Consider the following 21,060-nt stretch of genomic DNA (forward strand, 5'->3'; position numbering starts at 1 on the left):
TGAGCCTCATGTCTTTTCTCTGTAATATGAACACAATAATGTTGTAGCATAATAATTATAAATGTTATATGGGATAACTTAAAATTGTGCCTAATATACTGTTGGGATTTAATCCTTGTTGAATATAGCTGAGGAGGTTTACTGCAAATATTCAAAGACTTTTACAAGAAATTATAATATTTTAGATATTACCCAATATTCCCAAAAGAGGCATTTGTTTTTGCTTCTGTAGTGTTATCCTATTTCCTTACTCTGATCTTCAAAACTAAAAGGCAACGGATAGAAAGGGAGAATATATTTGCATATGACATATTGGATAAAGGGATAGTATCCAATCCCTCATCATCAGGGAAATACAAATCAAATACAAATACAAATCAAACCACAATGAGATACCACCTCACACTTGTCAGAATGGCTAAAATTAACAACTCAGAAAACAAAAGATGTTCATGAGGATGTGGAGAAAAGGGAACTCTTGCACTGTTGGTGGAAATGCAAACTGGTGCACTCTGGAAAACGGTATTAAGGTTCCTCAGAAAAGTAAAAATAGAGCTACTTCTATGACAAGCAACTTAACTACTAGGTATTTACCCAAAGGATACAAAAATAATAATTTGAAGGGACACACGTGCCCCAATGTTTACAGCAGCACTATCGTATTGACTGGTGAATGAATAAAAAGGATGTGGTATATATATTTAAAAAAGGGAAAAAAATTAAAGAAAAAAGAAAAAGCAAATATGAAAACTTTGTTGTAAAACTTTGACAAGCAATCAGTATCACTAGATGCCTATTATTTTTAAGGTCACTGTTCAATTTTTTATTTTTTAATGTTTAAATATTATTTTATGGAGTAATCTGGCATATATTACCATGATTATGATAAACATGTTAAGAATATTTAAAATATCCATGAATCAATAAGGAAAAAACACTAAGACTACAATAGAAGAGTGGGTAATGGTCAGGAACAGTTTATTCACAAAAAAATGACTAGTAAATATACTTTAAAATTAAACCTCATTGGTAAATGAAGAAATAAAAATGTATTACATTAAATTAAAATGTGATTGCATTCTCATATATGAAATTAACAAAGTTTTTTAATTTAATAGGTGTACTCAGTAATAACAAACATTTGATAGACAAGTTTTCTCTTATACAGAGAAATGTTGGAATAGAATTTGGTATAACTTCTTTGGGAGCAATTTGGCAATCTGAACCAAGACTGTCATGCTTCTGAAATTCTATTCTATAGAAATATTTATAAAGGCAATCAGATAAATTAATTATAACATAATTTATAATATGATAAGAACGGAAAAAGAAAGAAAAAGAAAATAATCTAAATATCCAACCAGAGGGAAATGTGGCCAGGGAGGTCAGCTGTGTTGATTAGATTTGGGTCACATGTAGCAGGTGGAGTTTTACCTTAAACATATGGACTGTAAATGATAGGGAGAGAGAGAGAGAGACAGAGACAGAGAGATAGAGAGAGAGAGAGAGATATGCATGCTTAGCATGTTGTACTTGTCATTTCTCCTACCTAACATCCAGAGTTTGATATCCTACCCACTTCAAGTTTTTGTTCAAATATCAGTCACTTTCTCAGTGAAATCTTCCTGGCTACCTTATTTAAAATTGAATCTCTACTCTCACCTACACTTCTTTTCTCATATTTCCCCATGTTTCTTTGTTATAATAACATTTATCTTTGAATATACTATATTCATTATTGTTTTTTTCTGTTAATTGCCTGTCTCCCACAGCTGGGATATAAGCCACATGTAAATAGTGAATTTTGTCTCTTTTGTTCATATAAACATAAAGTTTTTTTTCTGGACATTGTTTTAAATTTATTTTTGAGAGACAGAGTGAGTGGGGGAGGGTCAGAAAGACAGGGAGATACAGAATCTGAAGCAGGCTCCAGGCTCTGAGCTAGCTGTCAGCACAGAGCCCGATGCGGGGCTTGAACCCACGAACCGTGAGACCGTGACCTGAGCCAAAGCTGGACGCTTAACCGACTGAGCCACCCAGGCGCCCGAGTTTTTTTTTCTAAAATGCATGTTTCCTTACATCATAATTTTAGTCTGTTCTGAGAAATGCAGCACTAATGCCTGTTTTTCATGATGTAGCATTTTAATATTTTTAATTTCTCTCACATTCATTGAGTATGATACCTTTTAGGGTACTGGGATGTTTATGCCCACACTTGTTTATGATACACATTCATCAGCCAGAATGAACTAGAGAATTCTATTCTTTATTCAAGTCTCTCAGAAACATTACAATGGATCCTATATATGTAGTTAATGGTAATTTTTTTCTTCTTCTTTACTTATCCCTCAAATCCTAAATGTAATCTCAAAGCCTAAATCCATTGCTTTCTATCCCTGTGATTACATCAGTTCCATCCCACAAAAGCTCTAAGAACTCATCCACAAATTCCAAACTTGGGGCAGTGGGGAGAGGGAGTTGCACTATTTAAAAATCTTTGTTAGTGTGTATTGGGGTGGTGGTAGCAGAGAAACGTATGAGCATTAGCATGTTGATTCTTTTTATTCACATATATTTACAGTACCTGTCAAGTATGATAATAATTTATCAATATAAACATAATATTTTGTATACATGTCTTTCTTACTAGTTTGAGCTAATTGGAAACTTGTATATTTAAGTATCTAGCACAGAGCTAGCACATAATAGGTACTCAGCAAATATTGAAAAATGAATAAACAGACTTAGGAACAAAAGACACATGGTTTATAAGGAAGGAGCAATATATCCACAAAAATTTAATTAAGTCATAAAGACCAAAATAACAAACAAACTCCTATAGAAGCACAGAGTAGAAAATTTGACTTTTGAAAAGAGAATGGGCAAAAGGAAAGGGAAAAAATAGGTGAATCCTTTGGGGAAGCCTTTCAACACAGGAGATTAAATTTTAACTGTGTTTTGAAGGATTAGAAATTTTCTTTGCACGGGCACCTGGGTAGCTCAGTTGATTGACTGACCAACTCTTGGTTTTGGTTCAGGCGATGGTCTCGTGAGGTCCAGCCGTGCATCAGTATATGTGCTGACAACGTGGAACCTGCATGAGATTCTCTCTTTCCCCTTCTCTATGGCCCTCCCCTGCTCCTGCTTGCTCTCTCAAAATAAACACGTAAACATGGGAAATTTTCCTTGCAGACAGGCGAGTAGAGCTGTTATTTCAGAGTGGGGGAAAGGCTTGAGCAAAGACACAGAATTAGAAAGGTCCATGACATTTTGAGGAAATGGTGAGTAGACCTTTTTGACTGGTAAAGAGATTGCTTGAGAGAAAAGTGGCAAAGGGGCCAGTTGGCCATTTGCCATGATGCGGAATTTGATTCTTATTTTCTAGAAAATAGGAAGCCATTTAAGATTTATAATTCTAAAAATAATATGGGGTCAAAATAAAATTAGATCCCTATCTCACATGTTGTACAGTGGTGAACAAGTGAATTAAAGTCTGAAAAATAAACTATGAGAAGAAAATGTAGGATAATGTCTTAATGCTCTAAAGGCAAAGACAGATCTTAAAAACACCAAAAAAAAAAAAAAATCTCCTAATTTTTTTCCCGTTTCCTTACTTGTAAAATGGGTATAATTTTGGTACCAGAATCAAAGGTTGTTAGAAACATTAAAAGAGTTAATAGGTACAAAGTGGTTAGAACTGGTACTGGTACATAGTAAGTTCTAAATAAACCTCAAGTATTCTTTCTATGATTATTATATCAAAATTAACACTTTCTGTTCAGGATTCCATATGCCAAGTTAAAAGAAACAGATTACAAGATTTCTAAGATTATAAAAGACATAACATCCAGTATATATAAATAAATTTTACACAATAAGGGCAATTCAATGTTTTGAATGGGCAAATGTATAAAATACTAAATCCTAGGAGAGAGACTGAAATATTAATTTCACAAGTAATGGAGAAATATACAATTGAAATAACATATCAGTTCAAACTGATTAGATTTGTAAAAATGAAAATATTAACCAATATTAAGTATTAGAAAAATTGTAGGGAAATAGGAGCTTTTATGCAAGGGTTTTGGGAACATGAATTAGCATAGCATCTTTTTTTTAATGTTTTATTTTATTTTATTGTTTTGAGAGAGACAGTGCAAACAGGGGTAGGGACAGAGAGAGAGAGGAAAACACAGAATCTGAAGCAGACTCCAGGCTCTGAGTTGTCAGCACAATGCCTGACGCGGGGCTCGAACTCAGGAGCTGCGAGGTCATGACCTGAGCCGAAGTTGGACACTTAACAGATTGAGACGCCCAGACGCCCCTAGCATAGCCTCTTCAGAGAGTGATTGCATAAAACAGAATTGAGATACCATACAAGGCAGTGATACCACAGAGAATGTCTTGCACATGTATATTTGGACACACGTATAAGGTATTTACGTGAGTTGTTTCTTCCTTTTTTCCTTTGTCTTTAATGTTTCTTTTGTACATGGAGATAATCACTCAGTTTACTTTTGCTTAAAATGTTCACATTCAAATATGCTGTAAAATTGTTTTAAAAATCTTAGTTCACCTTAAGTTCTCAAATTTACATAATATATTTTATTATTCTGTTTATAAATCTAGCAAATTTTAATACACACTTTCAATAAGCTTTTGTAACAAATTTCTTTAAATCCTCTTAATTTATAAATTTAATATAGACTTTTAAGTACTTCAATTGTCTTATGGACAAACAAATCTGATACTTAAGGAATTCTTATTAATTTAATAGATTTTAAATGTTGAATAAGATGAATTTTAAATTTTCTTAAATATTCCAATGCTTTTTATAAATGAATAATATTTCAATCTATGATTACAAGTCTAAATCAATTACCCAATTACACATTTAAATTAGAATCACAAATTTATTTGCTAGACAATCTAATAATGGCAAATTCTCTTACATATAATAAATATTTAAAATACCAAATATTTATAAGTTCCTTAAAACAAAAATATTAAAACTATCGGTTTGATTTGCTGCATTATTTCTAGACACAATTCTTCTTCTTCTTAGGGCAAATATAGGTTTTGCCAATAAAGAAACAAATAAAACATTCCAAGTAGTTTTGGTGTTGATTTTCTCAGTGGCTGACATGCATATTAAGTGTGGACATTTAAGGAGATGTTCCTAACTACTTTGGTGCCAGGCTGAGCCCTGCTTTATAGTTGATCTGTTCATGCCCTCCATCTGGAATGGTCTCAGCCCATGTCTCCTGAAATCTGCTTACTTATTACCTATGTCCTCTGCCTTCTCATGGAAGTCTACAATCCTGAATGTGTTGCTATATCACTTGATTGATTTCAAGTTATTTATTTACTGTGTCATAAATTCTAAATTACTATGCTTTTCCTATCTGGTAGGATTACAGTTTTTATAGATGTTTAAATGTTATCTGTTTGGATTCTGAATATCTTCCAGGGTTTTGTTTAATTTGTTAGTAGAGGTCTGAAAGACATGCTAATGAGAATGTTCATAACACCCTTGTTTCTATATTGATAAATTGGAGACAACTTAAATGATCATCACTGAAACACTAGATAAATAAAATATGGCACATTTACATGAGTGACTGTAATACAGAAGTTTAAATAATATATATTTCAGTGTCGCAATATGACAAATTTTGAATAAATCTTAAAAATGTGTTAAGTGATAAAAATAAATTTGAGGAAGATAAGTACAATGTGTTATGATTTATGTAAGATTATTTAAACACAAATATAAAAGCTGTGTTCTTAGTGGATGTGTTTATAGTTAGTAAAAGTATAGAATATAGATTGGAATGTGCAAGAAAAAGATTTCATTTTTGTCTTTGATTTGAATCAATGAGAGATATCTTTTTTCCTTTTCTTTTCAAGTTTTTTAATTTAAATTACAGTTAGTTAACATATTAGTTTCAAGTGTAGAGTTTAGTGGTTCCACACTTCCATGCAATACCTGGTGCTCATCATAACACGTTCACTCTTTAATCCCCATCATTTCAGACATCCCCGCTCATCTCCCCTCTGGTGACCATCAGTTTGTTTTTCATGGTTAAGGGTCTATTTCTTGATTTGCCTTTCTCTTTTTTTCCCCTCTGTGCTTGTTTGTTTTGTTTCTTAAATTCCATATATGAGTAAAATCATATGGTATTTGTTTTTCTCTGACTTATTTTGCTTAGCATAATACTCTCTAGCTCTATCCATATTGTTACAAATGGCAAGATTTCATTCTTTTTTACGCAAACTGGTGCAGCCACTCTGGAAAACAGTATGGAGCTTCCACAGAAAGGAGCCGTATGATCTAGCAATTGTACTACTAGGTATTTACCCAAAGAAAACAAAAAGTTGGAGGGATACGTGCACCCCAATGTTTATAGCAGCATTACCTACAATAGCCCAATTGTAGAAACAGCCCAAATGACCATAGACTGATGAATGGATAAAGAAGATGTGGTGTGTATATATAATACATGTATATATTATATATATTAGAGATACCTTTTATTTTGAGCAGTATGCTCTGCAAGCAGAAGGCTAAGTTGAAAGTCTGAACATTTTTGATAAACGTGTGTGTGTGTGTGTGTATTAATTTCAATGCTGGTGAGCAAAATTTTCTTGTAAGAAATATATTCCATACATTAATAAATACAGTTTTCTGTTAAAATACAAATATGTTTTTTATGCTTTTGGTCATTATATTTTAAAACTTCAGTGTTATTCTTCTGGGAGATTCAACAAAAGCCTATTAATCAGATTTTAAGTAACTTACAAACACAAGCTTACCTGATACATCTCTTCCTGAGCTTTTCAGAGAAGAATTATAATAATCAAATAGTAATTTGAAGTCTCAAAGTAATTAATGTCAAACCATTATTTCCTATTAAGATATCTTATCAAGTAATATTATATCCTATAATTACTCCATTAATTTTAACCAAGAGTGAATCAGAATTTTGGAAGGCTTATGTTTTCATTCTATAGGAAAGATGTACACCAAATTTATAATGAAGTCTGCTTCTGGGAAGTGAAGGATGAGGGAAGAGGAGGATTAGGGACAGGTACAAAGGGAACTCCAACAGGGATACGTGTTTCACAAAGGCAAAGTACAGGTAACACCTGCTCCAAGTGTGCTGGAGCAGGGCCCACTGGAGAAAAGCCATGGAGATACACCAAGGGCCAAGGCACAGGTATAGAACCATGACTCCCATTTATCTCCATATTGTTCAGCACCTGCTGTGTTCTTGTGCAGCAAGAGAGGAACTTTGATCCTTGGGCTGTAGGTGTTTTAAGTAAAATAATTTCTGAAACTCTGGCAGCTCCCTGATGTATTCAAGGACCAGAATATTATTGTGATATGACATAGTAGAACAGTGGCTCCTGCCCTGTCCTACCAACCAGGGTTTTGTGGTTAAGGGTAATATCAGCCTGATGCCTGGTGTGAACAGAGCTATAAGGTCCAAGCTTTGCAGTGATAACTTTGTGATGTAACTAGCTGCCAACGGGATTCACCATGACCTTAGCATTATTGTTTGTTGAAGTACCATCTCCTCTCCTGGTGTGATGTGGTTGGTTGCTGGGGGCCCAAGTCTTGTGTTGAACAGAATTATAGTTTGAGTACTTGGCAGAAGCTAATTCCAGTGGGGCATTGCACAAAGTGACTTTTTTTTCTAGAGGCACTCCTGAATACTAATTATATTTTTATGTTTCAGTACATAAATGTTTGCCATCTTTGTCTCTGTACTTTGAGTATTTACATATAGACTCTTCATTCAACAAATATCTACTGAGTATGGACTATGTGACAGGGTCTGTTCTGGGTGCTAAGAATATAACAGTGAATGAATTACAGTAGTGAGAGACTGAAGTAGAAAGAGATGGATTTGAGAAGCAGCTTGGCAACTGATTTTGTGTCAGGACCTGAAGAATGGGGAATGTCATCCTTAGTATAGGCTAAAAGACAGGACTGACTTATATAATATCATTTAAGGTGTTTGTAACTCTTTAGAGTTTTGTAAAACTCTTTTACATACATTAGTTCATTCAGCTCTTATAACAGTTTTTAGAAGTGGATGTTAATATTTCTATTATCAATTCAAGGAAACTAAGATTCCCAGATATCAGTGATTTTCTTAAGATCACCTTTACTGTGTAGTAGAGAAAACTCTGGTCTTTTGCTCCCAATTCCCATCTTTTCACAATATCTTTATTTTTTTATTTTATTATTTATTGTTTCAGGTTTTTAAATAATATTCTCATCTAATCTGAAGGAATGACACTTTAGTTTTTTAAATTTTATTCATTTATTTTGAGAGAGTGAGAACATAAGCAAGTGAGGGGCAGAGAGAGAGGGAGAGACAGAATCCCAAGCAGTCTCCGTGCCATCAGCACAGAGCCCTGTGCAGTGCTGGAACTCAAGAGGTATGAGATCATGACCTGAGCAGAGATCAAAAGTCAGATGCTTAACCAACTGAGCCACCCAGGCACCCCTGTTGTTTCAAGTTTTTATTTAAATTCCAGGTTGTAAACATACAGTATAATATTAGTTTTATGTGTAGAATTTAGTTTGCAATATCTTTCTTAAAAACTCACCTACCATCTTTGATTCCATCCTCTTAAATATAAATTTTACTCCTTTAGTATAAGATTGTTATTAAATTTCGGGATTCAGATCGTCCACTCTCTCTAAGCTCAGGAAAGAGCTTAAGATATAATTAAGACGACAGGCTATTTTACAGATGAGAAAACTAAGGTTTAAATATTAAGGCTAAACAGGAGCTGCCAAAAATGGTCCCTTAACTGAATCCTTATATAATTGTTTATCAGACTTAAGAGTCTTCCATTGGAAAAAGCAGGTTTATACTAGGAAGTAACTGTTACTATTTAAACTTACCTTGGTTTATTTCCTTTTCACAATCTCAATGGATGCTCTCTTTATGTATCACTAACTAATACATTTTAAATTGCATTTTAAAGACTCCTTTGCCTCTTAATTTATATTTTATTGCATTGTAATTGTTTGACTTTTTCTTTTCAGGGAGATGTAATAGCTACTTTGATTGGATCCAAGTCAAAACAACCAGGATAATTCATCATTACTAATATCTTTTCTTGTTGCTGTTTAAAGGAAAAGAAACAGTGTTTAATATCCAGTAGTCCAATCTGTATGCAGTAAGCTGAGATTTTGATGTTAGAAAATGATATTTGATGTATAACTTCCATTTCAACTTAACATAAACTTAATAAACTTTCATTTCAGAGATGTGATCTAGGATAATTATAAGAGTTTTTTTGGGATTTTCTTAATATTTTAAGTTATATTCCAAGTATATATAACCATATATGTATACTTACAGAATCTCCAAATAGGTTAGAAAATTATTATTCCATTAGAAGCAAAGCTTGGAAATTATTAGAATGACTTAAACCAAAATTTTACAAGATGCAGTTTCTTAGAATTTCAGGACTGCTTTTCAAGATCTGTTTTCCAGAGTTTATGAATTATGCATGTGTTAGTGTTAGGAGACTACTGAATTTTCACACCCAACTTCATTTACGTTTTATTTTTTATTTTTTCACACCCAACTTTAAAATTTTTTTAAATGTTTTTTAAATTTATTTTTGATACAGAGAGAGACAGAGCATGAGAGGGGGAGGGGCAGAGAGAGAAGGAGACACAGAACCGGAAGCAGGCTCCAGGCTCTGAGCTAGCTGTCAGCACAGAGCCTGATGCGGGGCTCGAACCCACGAACGTGAGATCGGACCTGAGCCGAAGTCGGAGCCTTAACCGACTGAACCACCCAGGCGCCCCTACACACCCAACTTTAAATCAGAATTTTATCCTCTTAGATTTGAACGCTGAAGCTATTGAACTTTGTTAGACTGTCTGACAAGCAGACAACATGACAGCCAGTGTCAAAATTGCATCGTTTAGCCAGCAGGCTTCACACTTCCGATTCAGTGAGAGAAGTTCATCTGGGACACGTCAGGGCACCCTCCTCTGCATGCCCCAAATTGGCTCTGGGTTTTAAGCTCAGACTTAAGTGGGCTCGGAGAGAAAATAGAAAGTCCTTGATCTATAGTTGGCATCAGAATGTTACCTCATGAAGGGTTCTAGAGCTAGCTTGTGCAAATAGCAGAGTAGGAGGCAACAACTCCTCCAAACAGGCTGAGACCAGCCTATTCCATGCTGTTTGCTAGAACAAGTCCTGGGGTTTGTTAACTGAGGCCATAGGACAGTAGGTCCTGTTTTCTAAAGTGCTGTAAGTGGCGAGGAGAGGCATCCGAAACTCACTAAAATCTCTGGGGGTAAAAAGTGTGTATAAAACTAGGAAGGGAGTCTGTGCAACAGTAGAACCTGTCTTTTTTAAGTTCCAACCTCCTTGCAACCTGTTTTTTTGGAGCCGTCTTTTACACAAAAGCAAGGTAGTTTTGGGGTGGATTGAGAGTTTAGGTAATAAGCTTCCTACTGGTGTAAATCCCTGTGGTTCCTCTCTGTCTTTCTGAAAGGTTGGACTTTCTATAACAGTCTGTGTAACAAAATAAAAACTTGTTTCAATTGAAAAAATATGTTTCTTTGTATTATATATTTTTGACCTTTCAAAATTTTTTGCATTTTCAAGACTAAAAGAAAAATAAAACTACTTTATTATTCGTAGACCCTGGGCAGCCGATCTGAAGCACTGAAGCTATTGCATTCCACCCGTCTCATTCCTGATCTTATAGACTCTCCCATACTTGTAGATTAGCAACCAAACTGAGAGCGACTGATACTAACTTTGTGTGTGTGTTGTTTGTGTCTGCCAGCTGGGTGGAATGATGACTAAGAGCTGGAAACTGAACGTCAGAATGTACATTTCTTGGACACCTGAGTTTCTGAATTGAGATTCAGACCTTCTGTGCTAAATATTGTTGTGATTGATTTATTGGTGTCTGCCTCCTCCCCGAGACTGTAAGCTTTTTGATGGTAGGGACTATGTGTTTTGTTCACCCCTGTATCTCCAACACCTAGAACACTACCTTCAAAGAAGAATTATTGCAACAAATATTTGTTGAAGGAATGAATGATCAAGTTAATGGGAGAAATGTTGGCTTCATGAATACCCCATATTAAAACATGATCTAATATTTTAAGTGTGATTTCCTTAATATCCTACAAAATACCTTATCACTGAGGGTAAAATATTTTAACAGTGGAAAGCAGAACATACAATCAAATAGAACATAAAATCAGCCTTGCAAATCAGCTAAACATGGGTCATAGTTTTCTTTGTTCTCTAACAATATGAAATTAATTTTCCCCCTCAAGACAAAAACTAAAAACAAATTTATGATTGCTTTCTTTTGGTGAATATTGCTGCTGCTTTTGAGATTGTGTTCCACTGACTGGTGGTGTTTACCTCCAACATAAAGTACTTAACACAATGCCTAGCACAAAGTAAGTAGTTCTCATTCTGATTATCCCAAACCACATCTCTACTTCTTTGTCCAAAAACATTTTTGCCCTTTGCAGCTGGCTAAGTCTTTGCCAAGGCCCCACTCCTGCAAGAGATACAGACCATGCTAATGACCCCATTTGTTCCTTTATACATTTGGGCTTTGTGTCTGGTTTGTTCATGATTTACTACAATGTCTACCCTCAAATCTACAGAACATTTACTAGGCTATTACCCTTCATTTGCTTAGGTTGGCATATTCAGTGGGTGATAAAACTAAAAGGCTAACAGTTTACATGAACCTAATTCCTCGGTTAAATTGAAAGCAGAACATGCCCATTAAAGTAGGAACATATAAAACATGGTTATGAATCATCAGAATAAGCACTGCTTTTTCTAAAGTGATGAAACATTTGTGTAGCATCCAGAACAACTCATGAAAAATATACCCTCACCATGTCTGTATTTCTCTGAACAGTCAACTACTGAGAGATACAGTGCAGGGGCACCTGGGTGGCTCAGTCGGCTGAGCGGCCAACTTCAGCTCAGGTCATGATCTCGTGGTTCGTGAGTTTGAGCCCCACGTTGGGCTCTGTGTTGTCTCCTTCTCTCTCTGCCCTTCCCCTGTTCACACTCTCTGTCTCTCAAAAATAAACATTAAAAAAGTTAAAAAAAAAAAAAAAGAAAGATGCGGTGCTACTATACCAGGAAGGAAAAACTATCCCAGGATATTTTAGGGATCTTACATCATAACAAACTAAGAATAATTCACTGAATTTTTAAGTTATTATATATACTTAAATTATTTATTGAGTTTTTTAAGTTTATTTATTATTTTGAAAGAGAGAGAGACAGAAAGAGATAATGCATAAGCAGGGGAGGGGCAAAGAGAGAGAGGGAGAGAGAGAATTCCAAGGGAGTCCTATGCTGCCCGCATAGAGCCCAATGGGGGCTGAAACTCATGAGCTGTTACATCATGACCTGAGCCGAGATCAAGAGTTAAACACTTAACTGACTGAGACACCCAGGCACCCCTATTTACTGAGTTCTTAAATAAATTTCTAAATAATGACAAAAATATAAAAATAGCTTCTTTATATAAAATTAAGCTTCAAATATCAATTGTTATATAAGATTATTAAAAACAGTTTTAGCTGCTCATTTAAAGTCCTACTGATAGAACACTTAAAAATTACTACAGGGGCACCTGGGTGACTCAGTGGGTTAAGCGTCCAGCTTTGGCTCAGGTCATGATCTCACGGTTTGTGGGTTTGAGCCCCACATCAGGCTCCGTGCTGACACCTAGCTCAGAGCCTGGAACCTGCTTCGGATTCTGTACCTCCCTCTCTCTCTGACCCTCCCCTGCTCATGCTGTCTCTCTATGTCTCTCAAAAATAAATTAAAAAATATTTAAAAATTTTAAAAAATTACTACAGTGAGTAGTGAAGTTTTATCTATAAAGTTATGCAAAAAGTTACCTGGATGAATGATATTTCAATACCCATTCTACTGATATTTGTGAGTAGAAGTTGACTGGTTTTAAGGAAGGGGGGGAAGAGATTTTAGGTGAAGAAAACAGCAGGTGCAAAGGCCTCTCTGAGAGAGAGAGAGAGAGAGAGACAGAGCGGAGAAAGAAAGAGAGAGTGAGAGCGCATGGACTTTCCACAAACAGTGAGGGTTTCAGTAGAGTTGGACCACTGAGAGTTTGTGGGCCTGTAAAGGTAGACACTGGCCACATCACATAAGGCCTTGTAGGCTGTGTGAAGAAAAGTTGGACTTTTTCTTAAGGAAAACGGAAAGCCATTGAAGAGTTTTCAAAGCAGGTAATAAAATACGCATATGTTTAGAAACGTCATTCTGGCAGTAGTGTAAAGTGTAAACCAGGACTTGATGAAAGATACAGGCCAACTGAAAAACTGTTGCAATCTCTAAATGAAAGTTGAGATCATGGCAGAGGGGATAGAGAGGAATGGGTGGATCACAGAGAAAGCTGAAGTCGAATCTGCGAGACTTGATGATTTAATGAATGTGTGTGCACAAGGAGGTTTCAGGCAAGAAAGAGAGGGAGAAAGACTCCCAAGAAGAGCTGGTGCCCTACGATGAAAACCCCCTCTAAAAGCACCAAGTATGAATAAAAACAAATCAGCATTTGCTAACAAATTTGCAGAGTGATTTTATAATCACCACCATCATCAAATAAGTACATGTGGCATACTTTATAATTTATCAGTGCTGTAATTAACATTGCTTCATTTCATCCTGTGATATTTTTCCATGTTACAAATTAGAAAATCAAATTACAGTTAAACTACCTTCTCAAGCTCTCTTCACTGGAAACTGCAGTACTAGTATTAAAACTCTAGCATTCTAACATCAAGGCCACTATGACACAGGATAATACTTGGTAGAATTATGATCCTTATCATTACCATGAGTGATGAATCTATTGAAAGTTCCCTTTGTGCTAGAGACTCTGATAATACTCTGCACAATTTAATCCTGACAACCACCCTAATGACGTCAGCATTATTATCTCTATTTTGCAAATGAAGAAACTGAGATTCAGACACATTAAGTATTTCCTGAGGTCACATAGATATGAAAGAGCAAAACTGAAATCTGATTTCCCAAATCAGAAATCCACAGACAGTACTTACAACTCATGCCAACTTGCTCTAACAGGATGTTCTTGTGACCATAGTTCCTTATTAAGCAATTTATAGATGAAATATATGTTTATTCAATCCATTATTTGGTTGTTAATTTGGATTTTTGGTGCATGTTAATTGTAGAACTTCATATTAGCAATCAAATTGAGCACATTTTAATTAATTCCACTTGTTAAGTTCAAATAACTGATTTTATTTTGGTCTAAAAACTTGGATCATATAAACATTCTTTACACCTTTAAGAATGTAAATAACTTTAAGATAATTATGCTAGTCAGGATAAGTCAGATTATGTTACTACAACCAATAATTGGCTTTGAATGATAAGAATTTATTTCTCATTTACATTACATTTTTTATTACAGGTGAGCTGGTGGCCTAATTCTATACTGTTTTGACCCAGAGACCAGGTTCCATTAAAAATGCTGTTGGTCATCAAAGTGGAAGAGAGGGGGGCACCTGGGTGGCTCAGTCAGTTGATGCCTGATCATGATCTCACAGTTCACGGGTTCCAGCTCCACGTCGGGCTCTGTGCTGACCTCTAGCTCAGAGCCTGGAGCCTGCTTCGGATTCTATGTCTCCCTCTCTCTCTGACCCTCCCCTCCTCACGCTGTCTCTCTCTGACTCTCAAAAATAAATAAATAAATAAAATGTAAAAAAAATGTTTTTAAAGGTGGAAGAGAGGGAGGACTGGGGAATCATGCACAATGCTTAAATGCCAAGTAAAAGTGGCATATGTTACTTCCACTCACCTTTTATTTGCCAAGTATGTCACATGGCCACATCCAACTTTAAAGAACAGGGAAATAGAATCCCACCATGTGCCTGAGAGGAAGAGAACTGGAAATACATCTCCCCTAGAAATTCACAACTATTCCAAATATTAGTCAACTTCATGGTGAAACATGTTTTGGAGTTGGATAAGTTTGGGAAATATTTAATTCAACAAATTAAAGAAGTTACCTAAACTATAAGCCTTCTCTGAGTCCTTATATATAATATGCATCATTAATCTCCAAAATAGGAACCATTACTATAGGATTTTTTTTTTCAAAGACCATGTTCAAAGACTCCTGTCCTAAAGAAAATACTTTTAGAAATAGTTTTCTAAGGTTCTGATTTTAGAACTTATTTGTGGAAGGGGAAAGGAATCAAGAAGGAAAGGAAAGAATGAAGGAAGGAAAAAGGCCAGAGCAGTGCAAATTTATGGATAGTGTTGAGATCAAGAGTTATATGTAAATGATTTCCATAGTAGCTAGTTGCAACCAAAAATTGCATATCTAATCTCTTGCATTTCACATTAATTTTTTGAGCATTTGTTAAACATATAATACTACATGCTTTATGTTAGCTCATTCCAACCTCACAACAACACAAAATGCAGATTTACTATCTCCTCACAGATGAGGAAACTACACTCAGAGAAGACAATTACATAGTTAAAGCCACACAGATAGTAAACTGAGTTGCAGACTAGATGAGAAGGGAAAATGTCAACCTCCAGATAAAAAGGATTAAATGCTCTAGTTAGAGGTAAAAGCACCAAACTCTTTTGGACAAAAGACAGAAAGATTCATTTTCATTTTGGTTATTTTCTCCGGTTGTACCTTCGGATTCTGTGTCTCCCTCTCACTCTGACCCTCCCCTCCTCACGCTGTCTCTCTCTGTCTCTCAAAAAAAAATAAATAAATAAAATGTAAAAAAAATTTTTTTTAAAGGTGGAAGAGAGGGAGGACTGGGGAATCATGCACAATGCTTAAATGCCAAGTAAAAGTGGAAGGAGTGATATTTGAGAACCTGAGTGAAGAGCTTTGAATGCCAGGCTGTTTGGATTTTATTCTCCAGGTAATGCTGAGCCATAGAAAGATTTTGAGTCAAGAGTAAAGGAAGCAGATAATTATAAGAAGACTTAGCATTTCAAGTTCAAATAGCCCTTAAATAATTCAGTCCAACTTTCTCAATTCACAAATGGCAAAAGTAAAGTCCTCAAAATTGAAGCTCCACAACTAGGGCTTTCATTATTGGCATTAGCTTTTTATCTGGGAAACCGACCTAGCTGATTAGTTTGCCTCCATTTGGTCACAGGATGAGCTCAGGTCCCACTGGCCTTGTATTTGCATCCCAAATGAATGTAAACCCTGATGAAGTCTTAACACCTGGCAGAAGAGACTATTTTGAGCCCAGGGGGATAAAGTAGGGGTGATAGCAGAGGTCAGGGGTACCAGAGTGTATCTGACATCCAGGATAGGGATCATCCCTTGGCTGAATACGTCTCTCCTGGGTTGTATAGCCCAGCCCGTAGCCACTGATCACAGGTTTATTGCAGAGCTATGTTATACCTGGCATTATCAAGATGGCCAGGATAAGTCTCCAAAGAAAGGAAGAAGTTGGTAATAAATGGCTAAATAATTGCTGATGATGTGGGTGTGCTAGACTTGATCATAAAGATACCCCTCTGGAGTTGATAAGTGACAGATTCACCTGCAATGTTGATCTATGGAAAGATAAGGTAGCTCCATATGATGTAAAAACAATTCCTGCACCTTATGTTCCTTTCTTAGCAAATTACTCTCCTCCTACCTCCCAGTTGTATGAACCAGAGACCTAAGTACCATTTTTGGCCTCCTTATCCATAATATCTTATGGGTACCAAGCCCTCCTATTTTTTTGAATACTGCCATCTGCCCCATCCTTTCTGCAATGACCTTAGTTGAGAGCAAACAATCTCATCTAAATTGTTGCAAAAGCCTTTTTTTTATTCTCCTGCCTCAAATCTTGCTCCTCTTAATCCATTCTCCATACTGCAGCCAGAGAGATTGAGAAAGCAACAATTTTTTTTAAGAAAAAATGTATTTTTCAGAGTCAAAAATGCTTTCAATCAGAGCATAGATTTTCTTATTCCATTTTCTGGCTTCCTTGCAGAAAAATGGCAATGCCACAAGAAGTATGGGTGATATGATCTTGATCACTGGCTGAACAGATTTTTTTTCAACCAGAGAAATCAATTTAAACGATTATTTTTCAATTTGCTAAAAAGTGAGTCAATAATTCTTTAAGATCTCAAACTCCAGTTTTCCTAATTTAGGTAAGAACTTTGCCAGAACAAGCATTTTCAGAAAGTTTACAAGATAGCTCATTGGGGGTTTATGTATTCAGCTTTCTGTTATAAAAATATGTATTGATAAATGCATGCCTAAGTCACAGGGTGAAGGATAACAAGGGAGATTCTAGTCAGAGAACGTCCCCTGTTTTCTAAAGGAAACATGTTTTCAAGTCCATTCCAATGGTGATGGATGAAAATGTCTATGTTGTCAAGCAGGACACACTTCATATCATTAGTTTTAAGAAGCAGTTACTATCAAAATTTTACAGAGAAGGATTCTTGGGGAAGTTAAATATCTTGGTTAAGATTCTAGATCATCTAAGTGGGATACAAAGATTCAAAATCAAAACACAAGAAGGCAAATGCTTTTCTTAATTATTTTTTAAACGTTTATTTTTGAGAGATAGAGTGCAAGCAGAGGAGGGGCAGAGAGGGAGACACAGAATCCGAAGGCAGGCTCCAGGCTCAGAACTGCCAGCACAGAGCCCAATGCAGGGCTCGAACTCAGGAACTGTGAGATCATGACCTGAGCCAAAGTTGAAAGCTTAACTGACTGAGCCATCCAGGCACCCAAAAGGCAATTCTTAAGTTAGCCTTCTCATGGCTTTCAGAAGGTGTTGCTTTCAATACTCAAAAACTCTTACAAGATAGGTTTTCTCAATCTAAAGATATGCTTATCAAAGTTTAAAGGGTTTAAAACCTGTCCTGTGTCACTCAGTAAGTGACAAGGCTGACATTGAAAGTCCTACTTGGTTACTTCCAAAGCTTGTGTTTTTCCAGATGTCTTCTGAGAGAGCATCCTATTTATTGCCTCATGGATGCAGCTAATGGTAAGTGATGGTGGTCAGAGGTGACTGAAGAACTAGCAATAATCATAAAAGCACATTATCAAAACTTCACAGTGTAACCTATACTTTGCAAATACTGTTAAAATGAGGTTATGACCAATAGAATGTCGAGAAAGCTAGTATAAATTGAACAAGTGTGAAAGTAACTTCAAGACTTGATTTGGCAATATTCACCAGGTCAGAATCTTTTTTTTTTTTAAGTTTTATTTATTGTGTGTGTGTGTGTGTGAGAGAGAGAGAGAGAGAGAGTAAGAGCAAGGGAGAGGGACAGAGATGGAGGGAGAGACAGAATCCAAAGGCAGGCTCCAGGCTCTGAGCTAGCTATCTAGCTATAAGCACAGAGCCTGATGTGGGGCTTGAACCCACAAACTATGAAATCATGACATGAGCTGCAGTCGGAAGCTCAACTGACTGAGCCACCCAGGTGCCCCATCACCATGTCAGATTCTTATTCAGCAAAACAAATGGCTCTAGTTTAACTTTTATTTCTATTTTCTGTCCTACTTGCCATCTCAGAGTCTATGAAGCTCTGGGGGCTAGACTACATAAAAGCAGTCATCTATATTTGTGCTAGCTCCAGGTAGAGAAGGCACCTGCAAGGAATCCCTCAAAGTCAAGGTAACATTAACTCATGTGAATCCTTCATTTATTTTTTTTTCTAGGCTTCTTTTAGTATTTCTCTAATTACTCCTAAGCCACTTCTATATCAGTTTAAGGAGTCAATTATCAAAACAAGTTGAATTTGGGTTGAAAAAGAAGTGAGCTTGCTACCTCTCAGAAAATAAAGACCTTGCTTTCTTTACTCTCCAGCCTGTAGTCATTTGATTGCACAACTACTTTGATGAGCTCAACGTCTATGGCAGGTGCTATGGGGAATACAGAGAAACATGTGATGTTAAGGGACATGTTGAAGTCACATGGATAATTTCACACATGTGAATTACAGAATATAATAAGTTGGAATTCAGGCAGGTGCTAAATAAGGATGGAAGGAAGGAATCTGTTATTGAGCACTTACTTAGTGCCAGGTAGTTTCATGTGCAATATTTCATTCAGTCTGACGATAAGCATCCTGTGAAGTAATATTACCACAATTTACCATTTTACTGGGGACAAAATTGTTCACCCAGCTGGTAGGCAGTGTGGCTAGGGAGCAAACCAAGTCTATCTGGCTTCAAGAGTTGAGGTCTTTGTCTTATACAGTGTCTCAGGTGGAAAAAAGAAGACGGTGAACTGCTGTAATAAATGATGGTGTCATAGAGGCAGTGGTGTTTAAAGAAGGCCTTCAATCCTAGTGGGAATTCCAATAGGAATTGTTTGATCAGAATGTTGAGGTGGGAATGAACCTAATGTTTCAGAAATACTGAGGGGACCAATTTCACTGCATTTCTACATTAAAGAAATTGTTTATTTATTTACTTTGAGAGAGAGTCCATGCATGGCTGTGAGTAGGGGAGGGGCAGAGAGGTTGGGAGAGAGAGAATCCCAAGCAGGCTCCACATTGTCAGTGCAGAGCCCATCATGGGGCTTGATCTCACCAACTGTGAGATTATGACCTGAGCTGAAATCTAGAGTCAGATGCTTAATGGACTGAGCCACCCAGACACCCTTCTTCATCTTTCAATTCAAGATGTTTAACTGGAATTCTTTCTGCTAATCCCATATTAAAGTATGAGGCAGAATTTATTTAAGGTTCTATTTTAATAATTAATTGTGTTTGTTATGTTTTATAATAAGCTAAAACAGGAAAATGAGATCACATAATAAATGTTGTAACCATATATATCAATGTAAAAGTTTCAGTGTGGTTTCAAATGACTTTGGTAAATGATCCACGGTTTTCATATTTTGTTGGACTAATTTCTTGAAAAATTATGAACTCCCACACTGAGGGGTTCATAGTTACCAGATGTTAGCAAATATAAAAAGGGCTTTTAATCTCAAGAGTAAGCATAATTTACCAGATTTAGCATAATTTATCCATCTCTGGATTAGCAAACCAAAATGCACTAGAGAGAATATATTTGGAATATCTATGAAACACATAGGGCAGTTGAATTGATGTTTGTGCTAGGCTCTGTTTTAACACCACTGACGTCATAATACAGTTTACTTAATCTTTCACAGAGTATTTTTCAGAGTATTTTCTCATATATTATTTATTCAATCCATTACTGGTTTATTAATCAGCATTCATTCATGTTAAGTTTTCTTGGAGCTTGCCAGTGTGCTAAGGCTCTAATAAGTAAGTTGGAATGAAGTTAAATTAAAGGAGGACTTTGGGAACAACATTCCAATAGCAGTGGGAACCACTTTTGGTTTTCAGACATAGAGGTTTAAATCTCTTCACTTCCTTACTGATCGACTTTCCAGGGCATACACAGGGTTACTTTTTGTTTGTGTGTTTTTTATTTATAGCATGCAATGAGTACCCTGGAGGCTGCTGGTCACAAGGAGAGGTAGCCAGTGCAGCAGAAGATGAGCTTGGACTTGGCTACTTGTTGGCAGCGGGACACTAGTTGTTGTCACCCCCTTCTCCTCTCTCATGTTTCCTCTCCTTGCAAATCCAGGAGGGTGGAAATGACTGAGTTCTCCCCAGGATGTCTAATCTTTCTGAAGCCAGACCAATACTTAAAGAAAATGATGGGTAGGATTCAATTTCCTTTCAAAACACCCAATGCATGTTCCCAAGTGCAGAACTTGGCAGTAACCTTCCTTCTTTGTCAGGACTCTTCCATACAGCTGAGAGAGGAAACTATTTCCAACTCCCAAAAGAGCATGAATGAGGTTTTGGAGGAAAGCCTGGCGCAAAACTTTCCAAAGGTGGATTCCTTAGGGGTGGAGGGACTTCAGGATGGACAGCTGGCCACGGGCTTTGGGGCTCAAAGAAGTGTTCAGTGATGTCAAGACAAGACTTACAGACGTTAAGCTGCATTGATGGCTGTTCCGTGACTGATGTGCGTGCTCTTTGTTAA

The 21,060-nt window shown here is 36.3% G+C and overlaps 2 protein-coding genes across 2 annotated transcripts in view; both read left to right on the forward strand.

Annotated features, from left to right (window-relative positions):
- WDR78 (WD repeat domain 78) overlaps positions 1-9,307 on the forward strand; it is a 75,360-nt gene extending 66,053 nt beyond the window's left edge. The window contains 1 exon segment of the mRNA XM_029949560.1: positions 9,068-9,307. Within this exon segment, the coding sequence (XP_029805420.1) occupies positions 9,068-9,118 (51 nt within the window). The 3' untranslated portion in view covers positions 9,119-9,307.
- Positions 9,308-18,573: 9,266 nt separating this feature from the next.
- On the forward strand, positions 18,574-21,060 carry INSL5 (insulin like 5; the record flags this gene model as incomplete). The annotated part of the gene is given in 4 exon segments (XM_029949562.1): positions 18,574-18,703; positions 20,828-20,862; positions 20,864-20,954; positions 20,957-21,060. Coding segments are annotated over 4 exon segments (360 nt in total), but the record flags the coding sequence as incomplete, so codon positions are not given.

The sequence above is a fragment of the Suricata suricatta genome, chromosome 8 (assembly GCF_006229205.1).
Source record: "Suricata suricatta isolate VVHF042 chromosome 8, meerkat_22Aug2017_6uvM2_HiC, whole genome shotgun sequence".
Classification (NCBI taxonomy): domain Eukaryota; kingdom Metazoa; phylum Chordata; class Mammalia; order Carnivora; family Herpestidae; genus Suricata; species Suricata suricatta.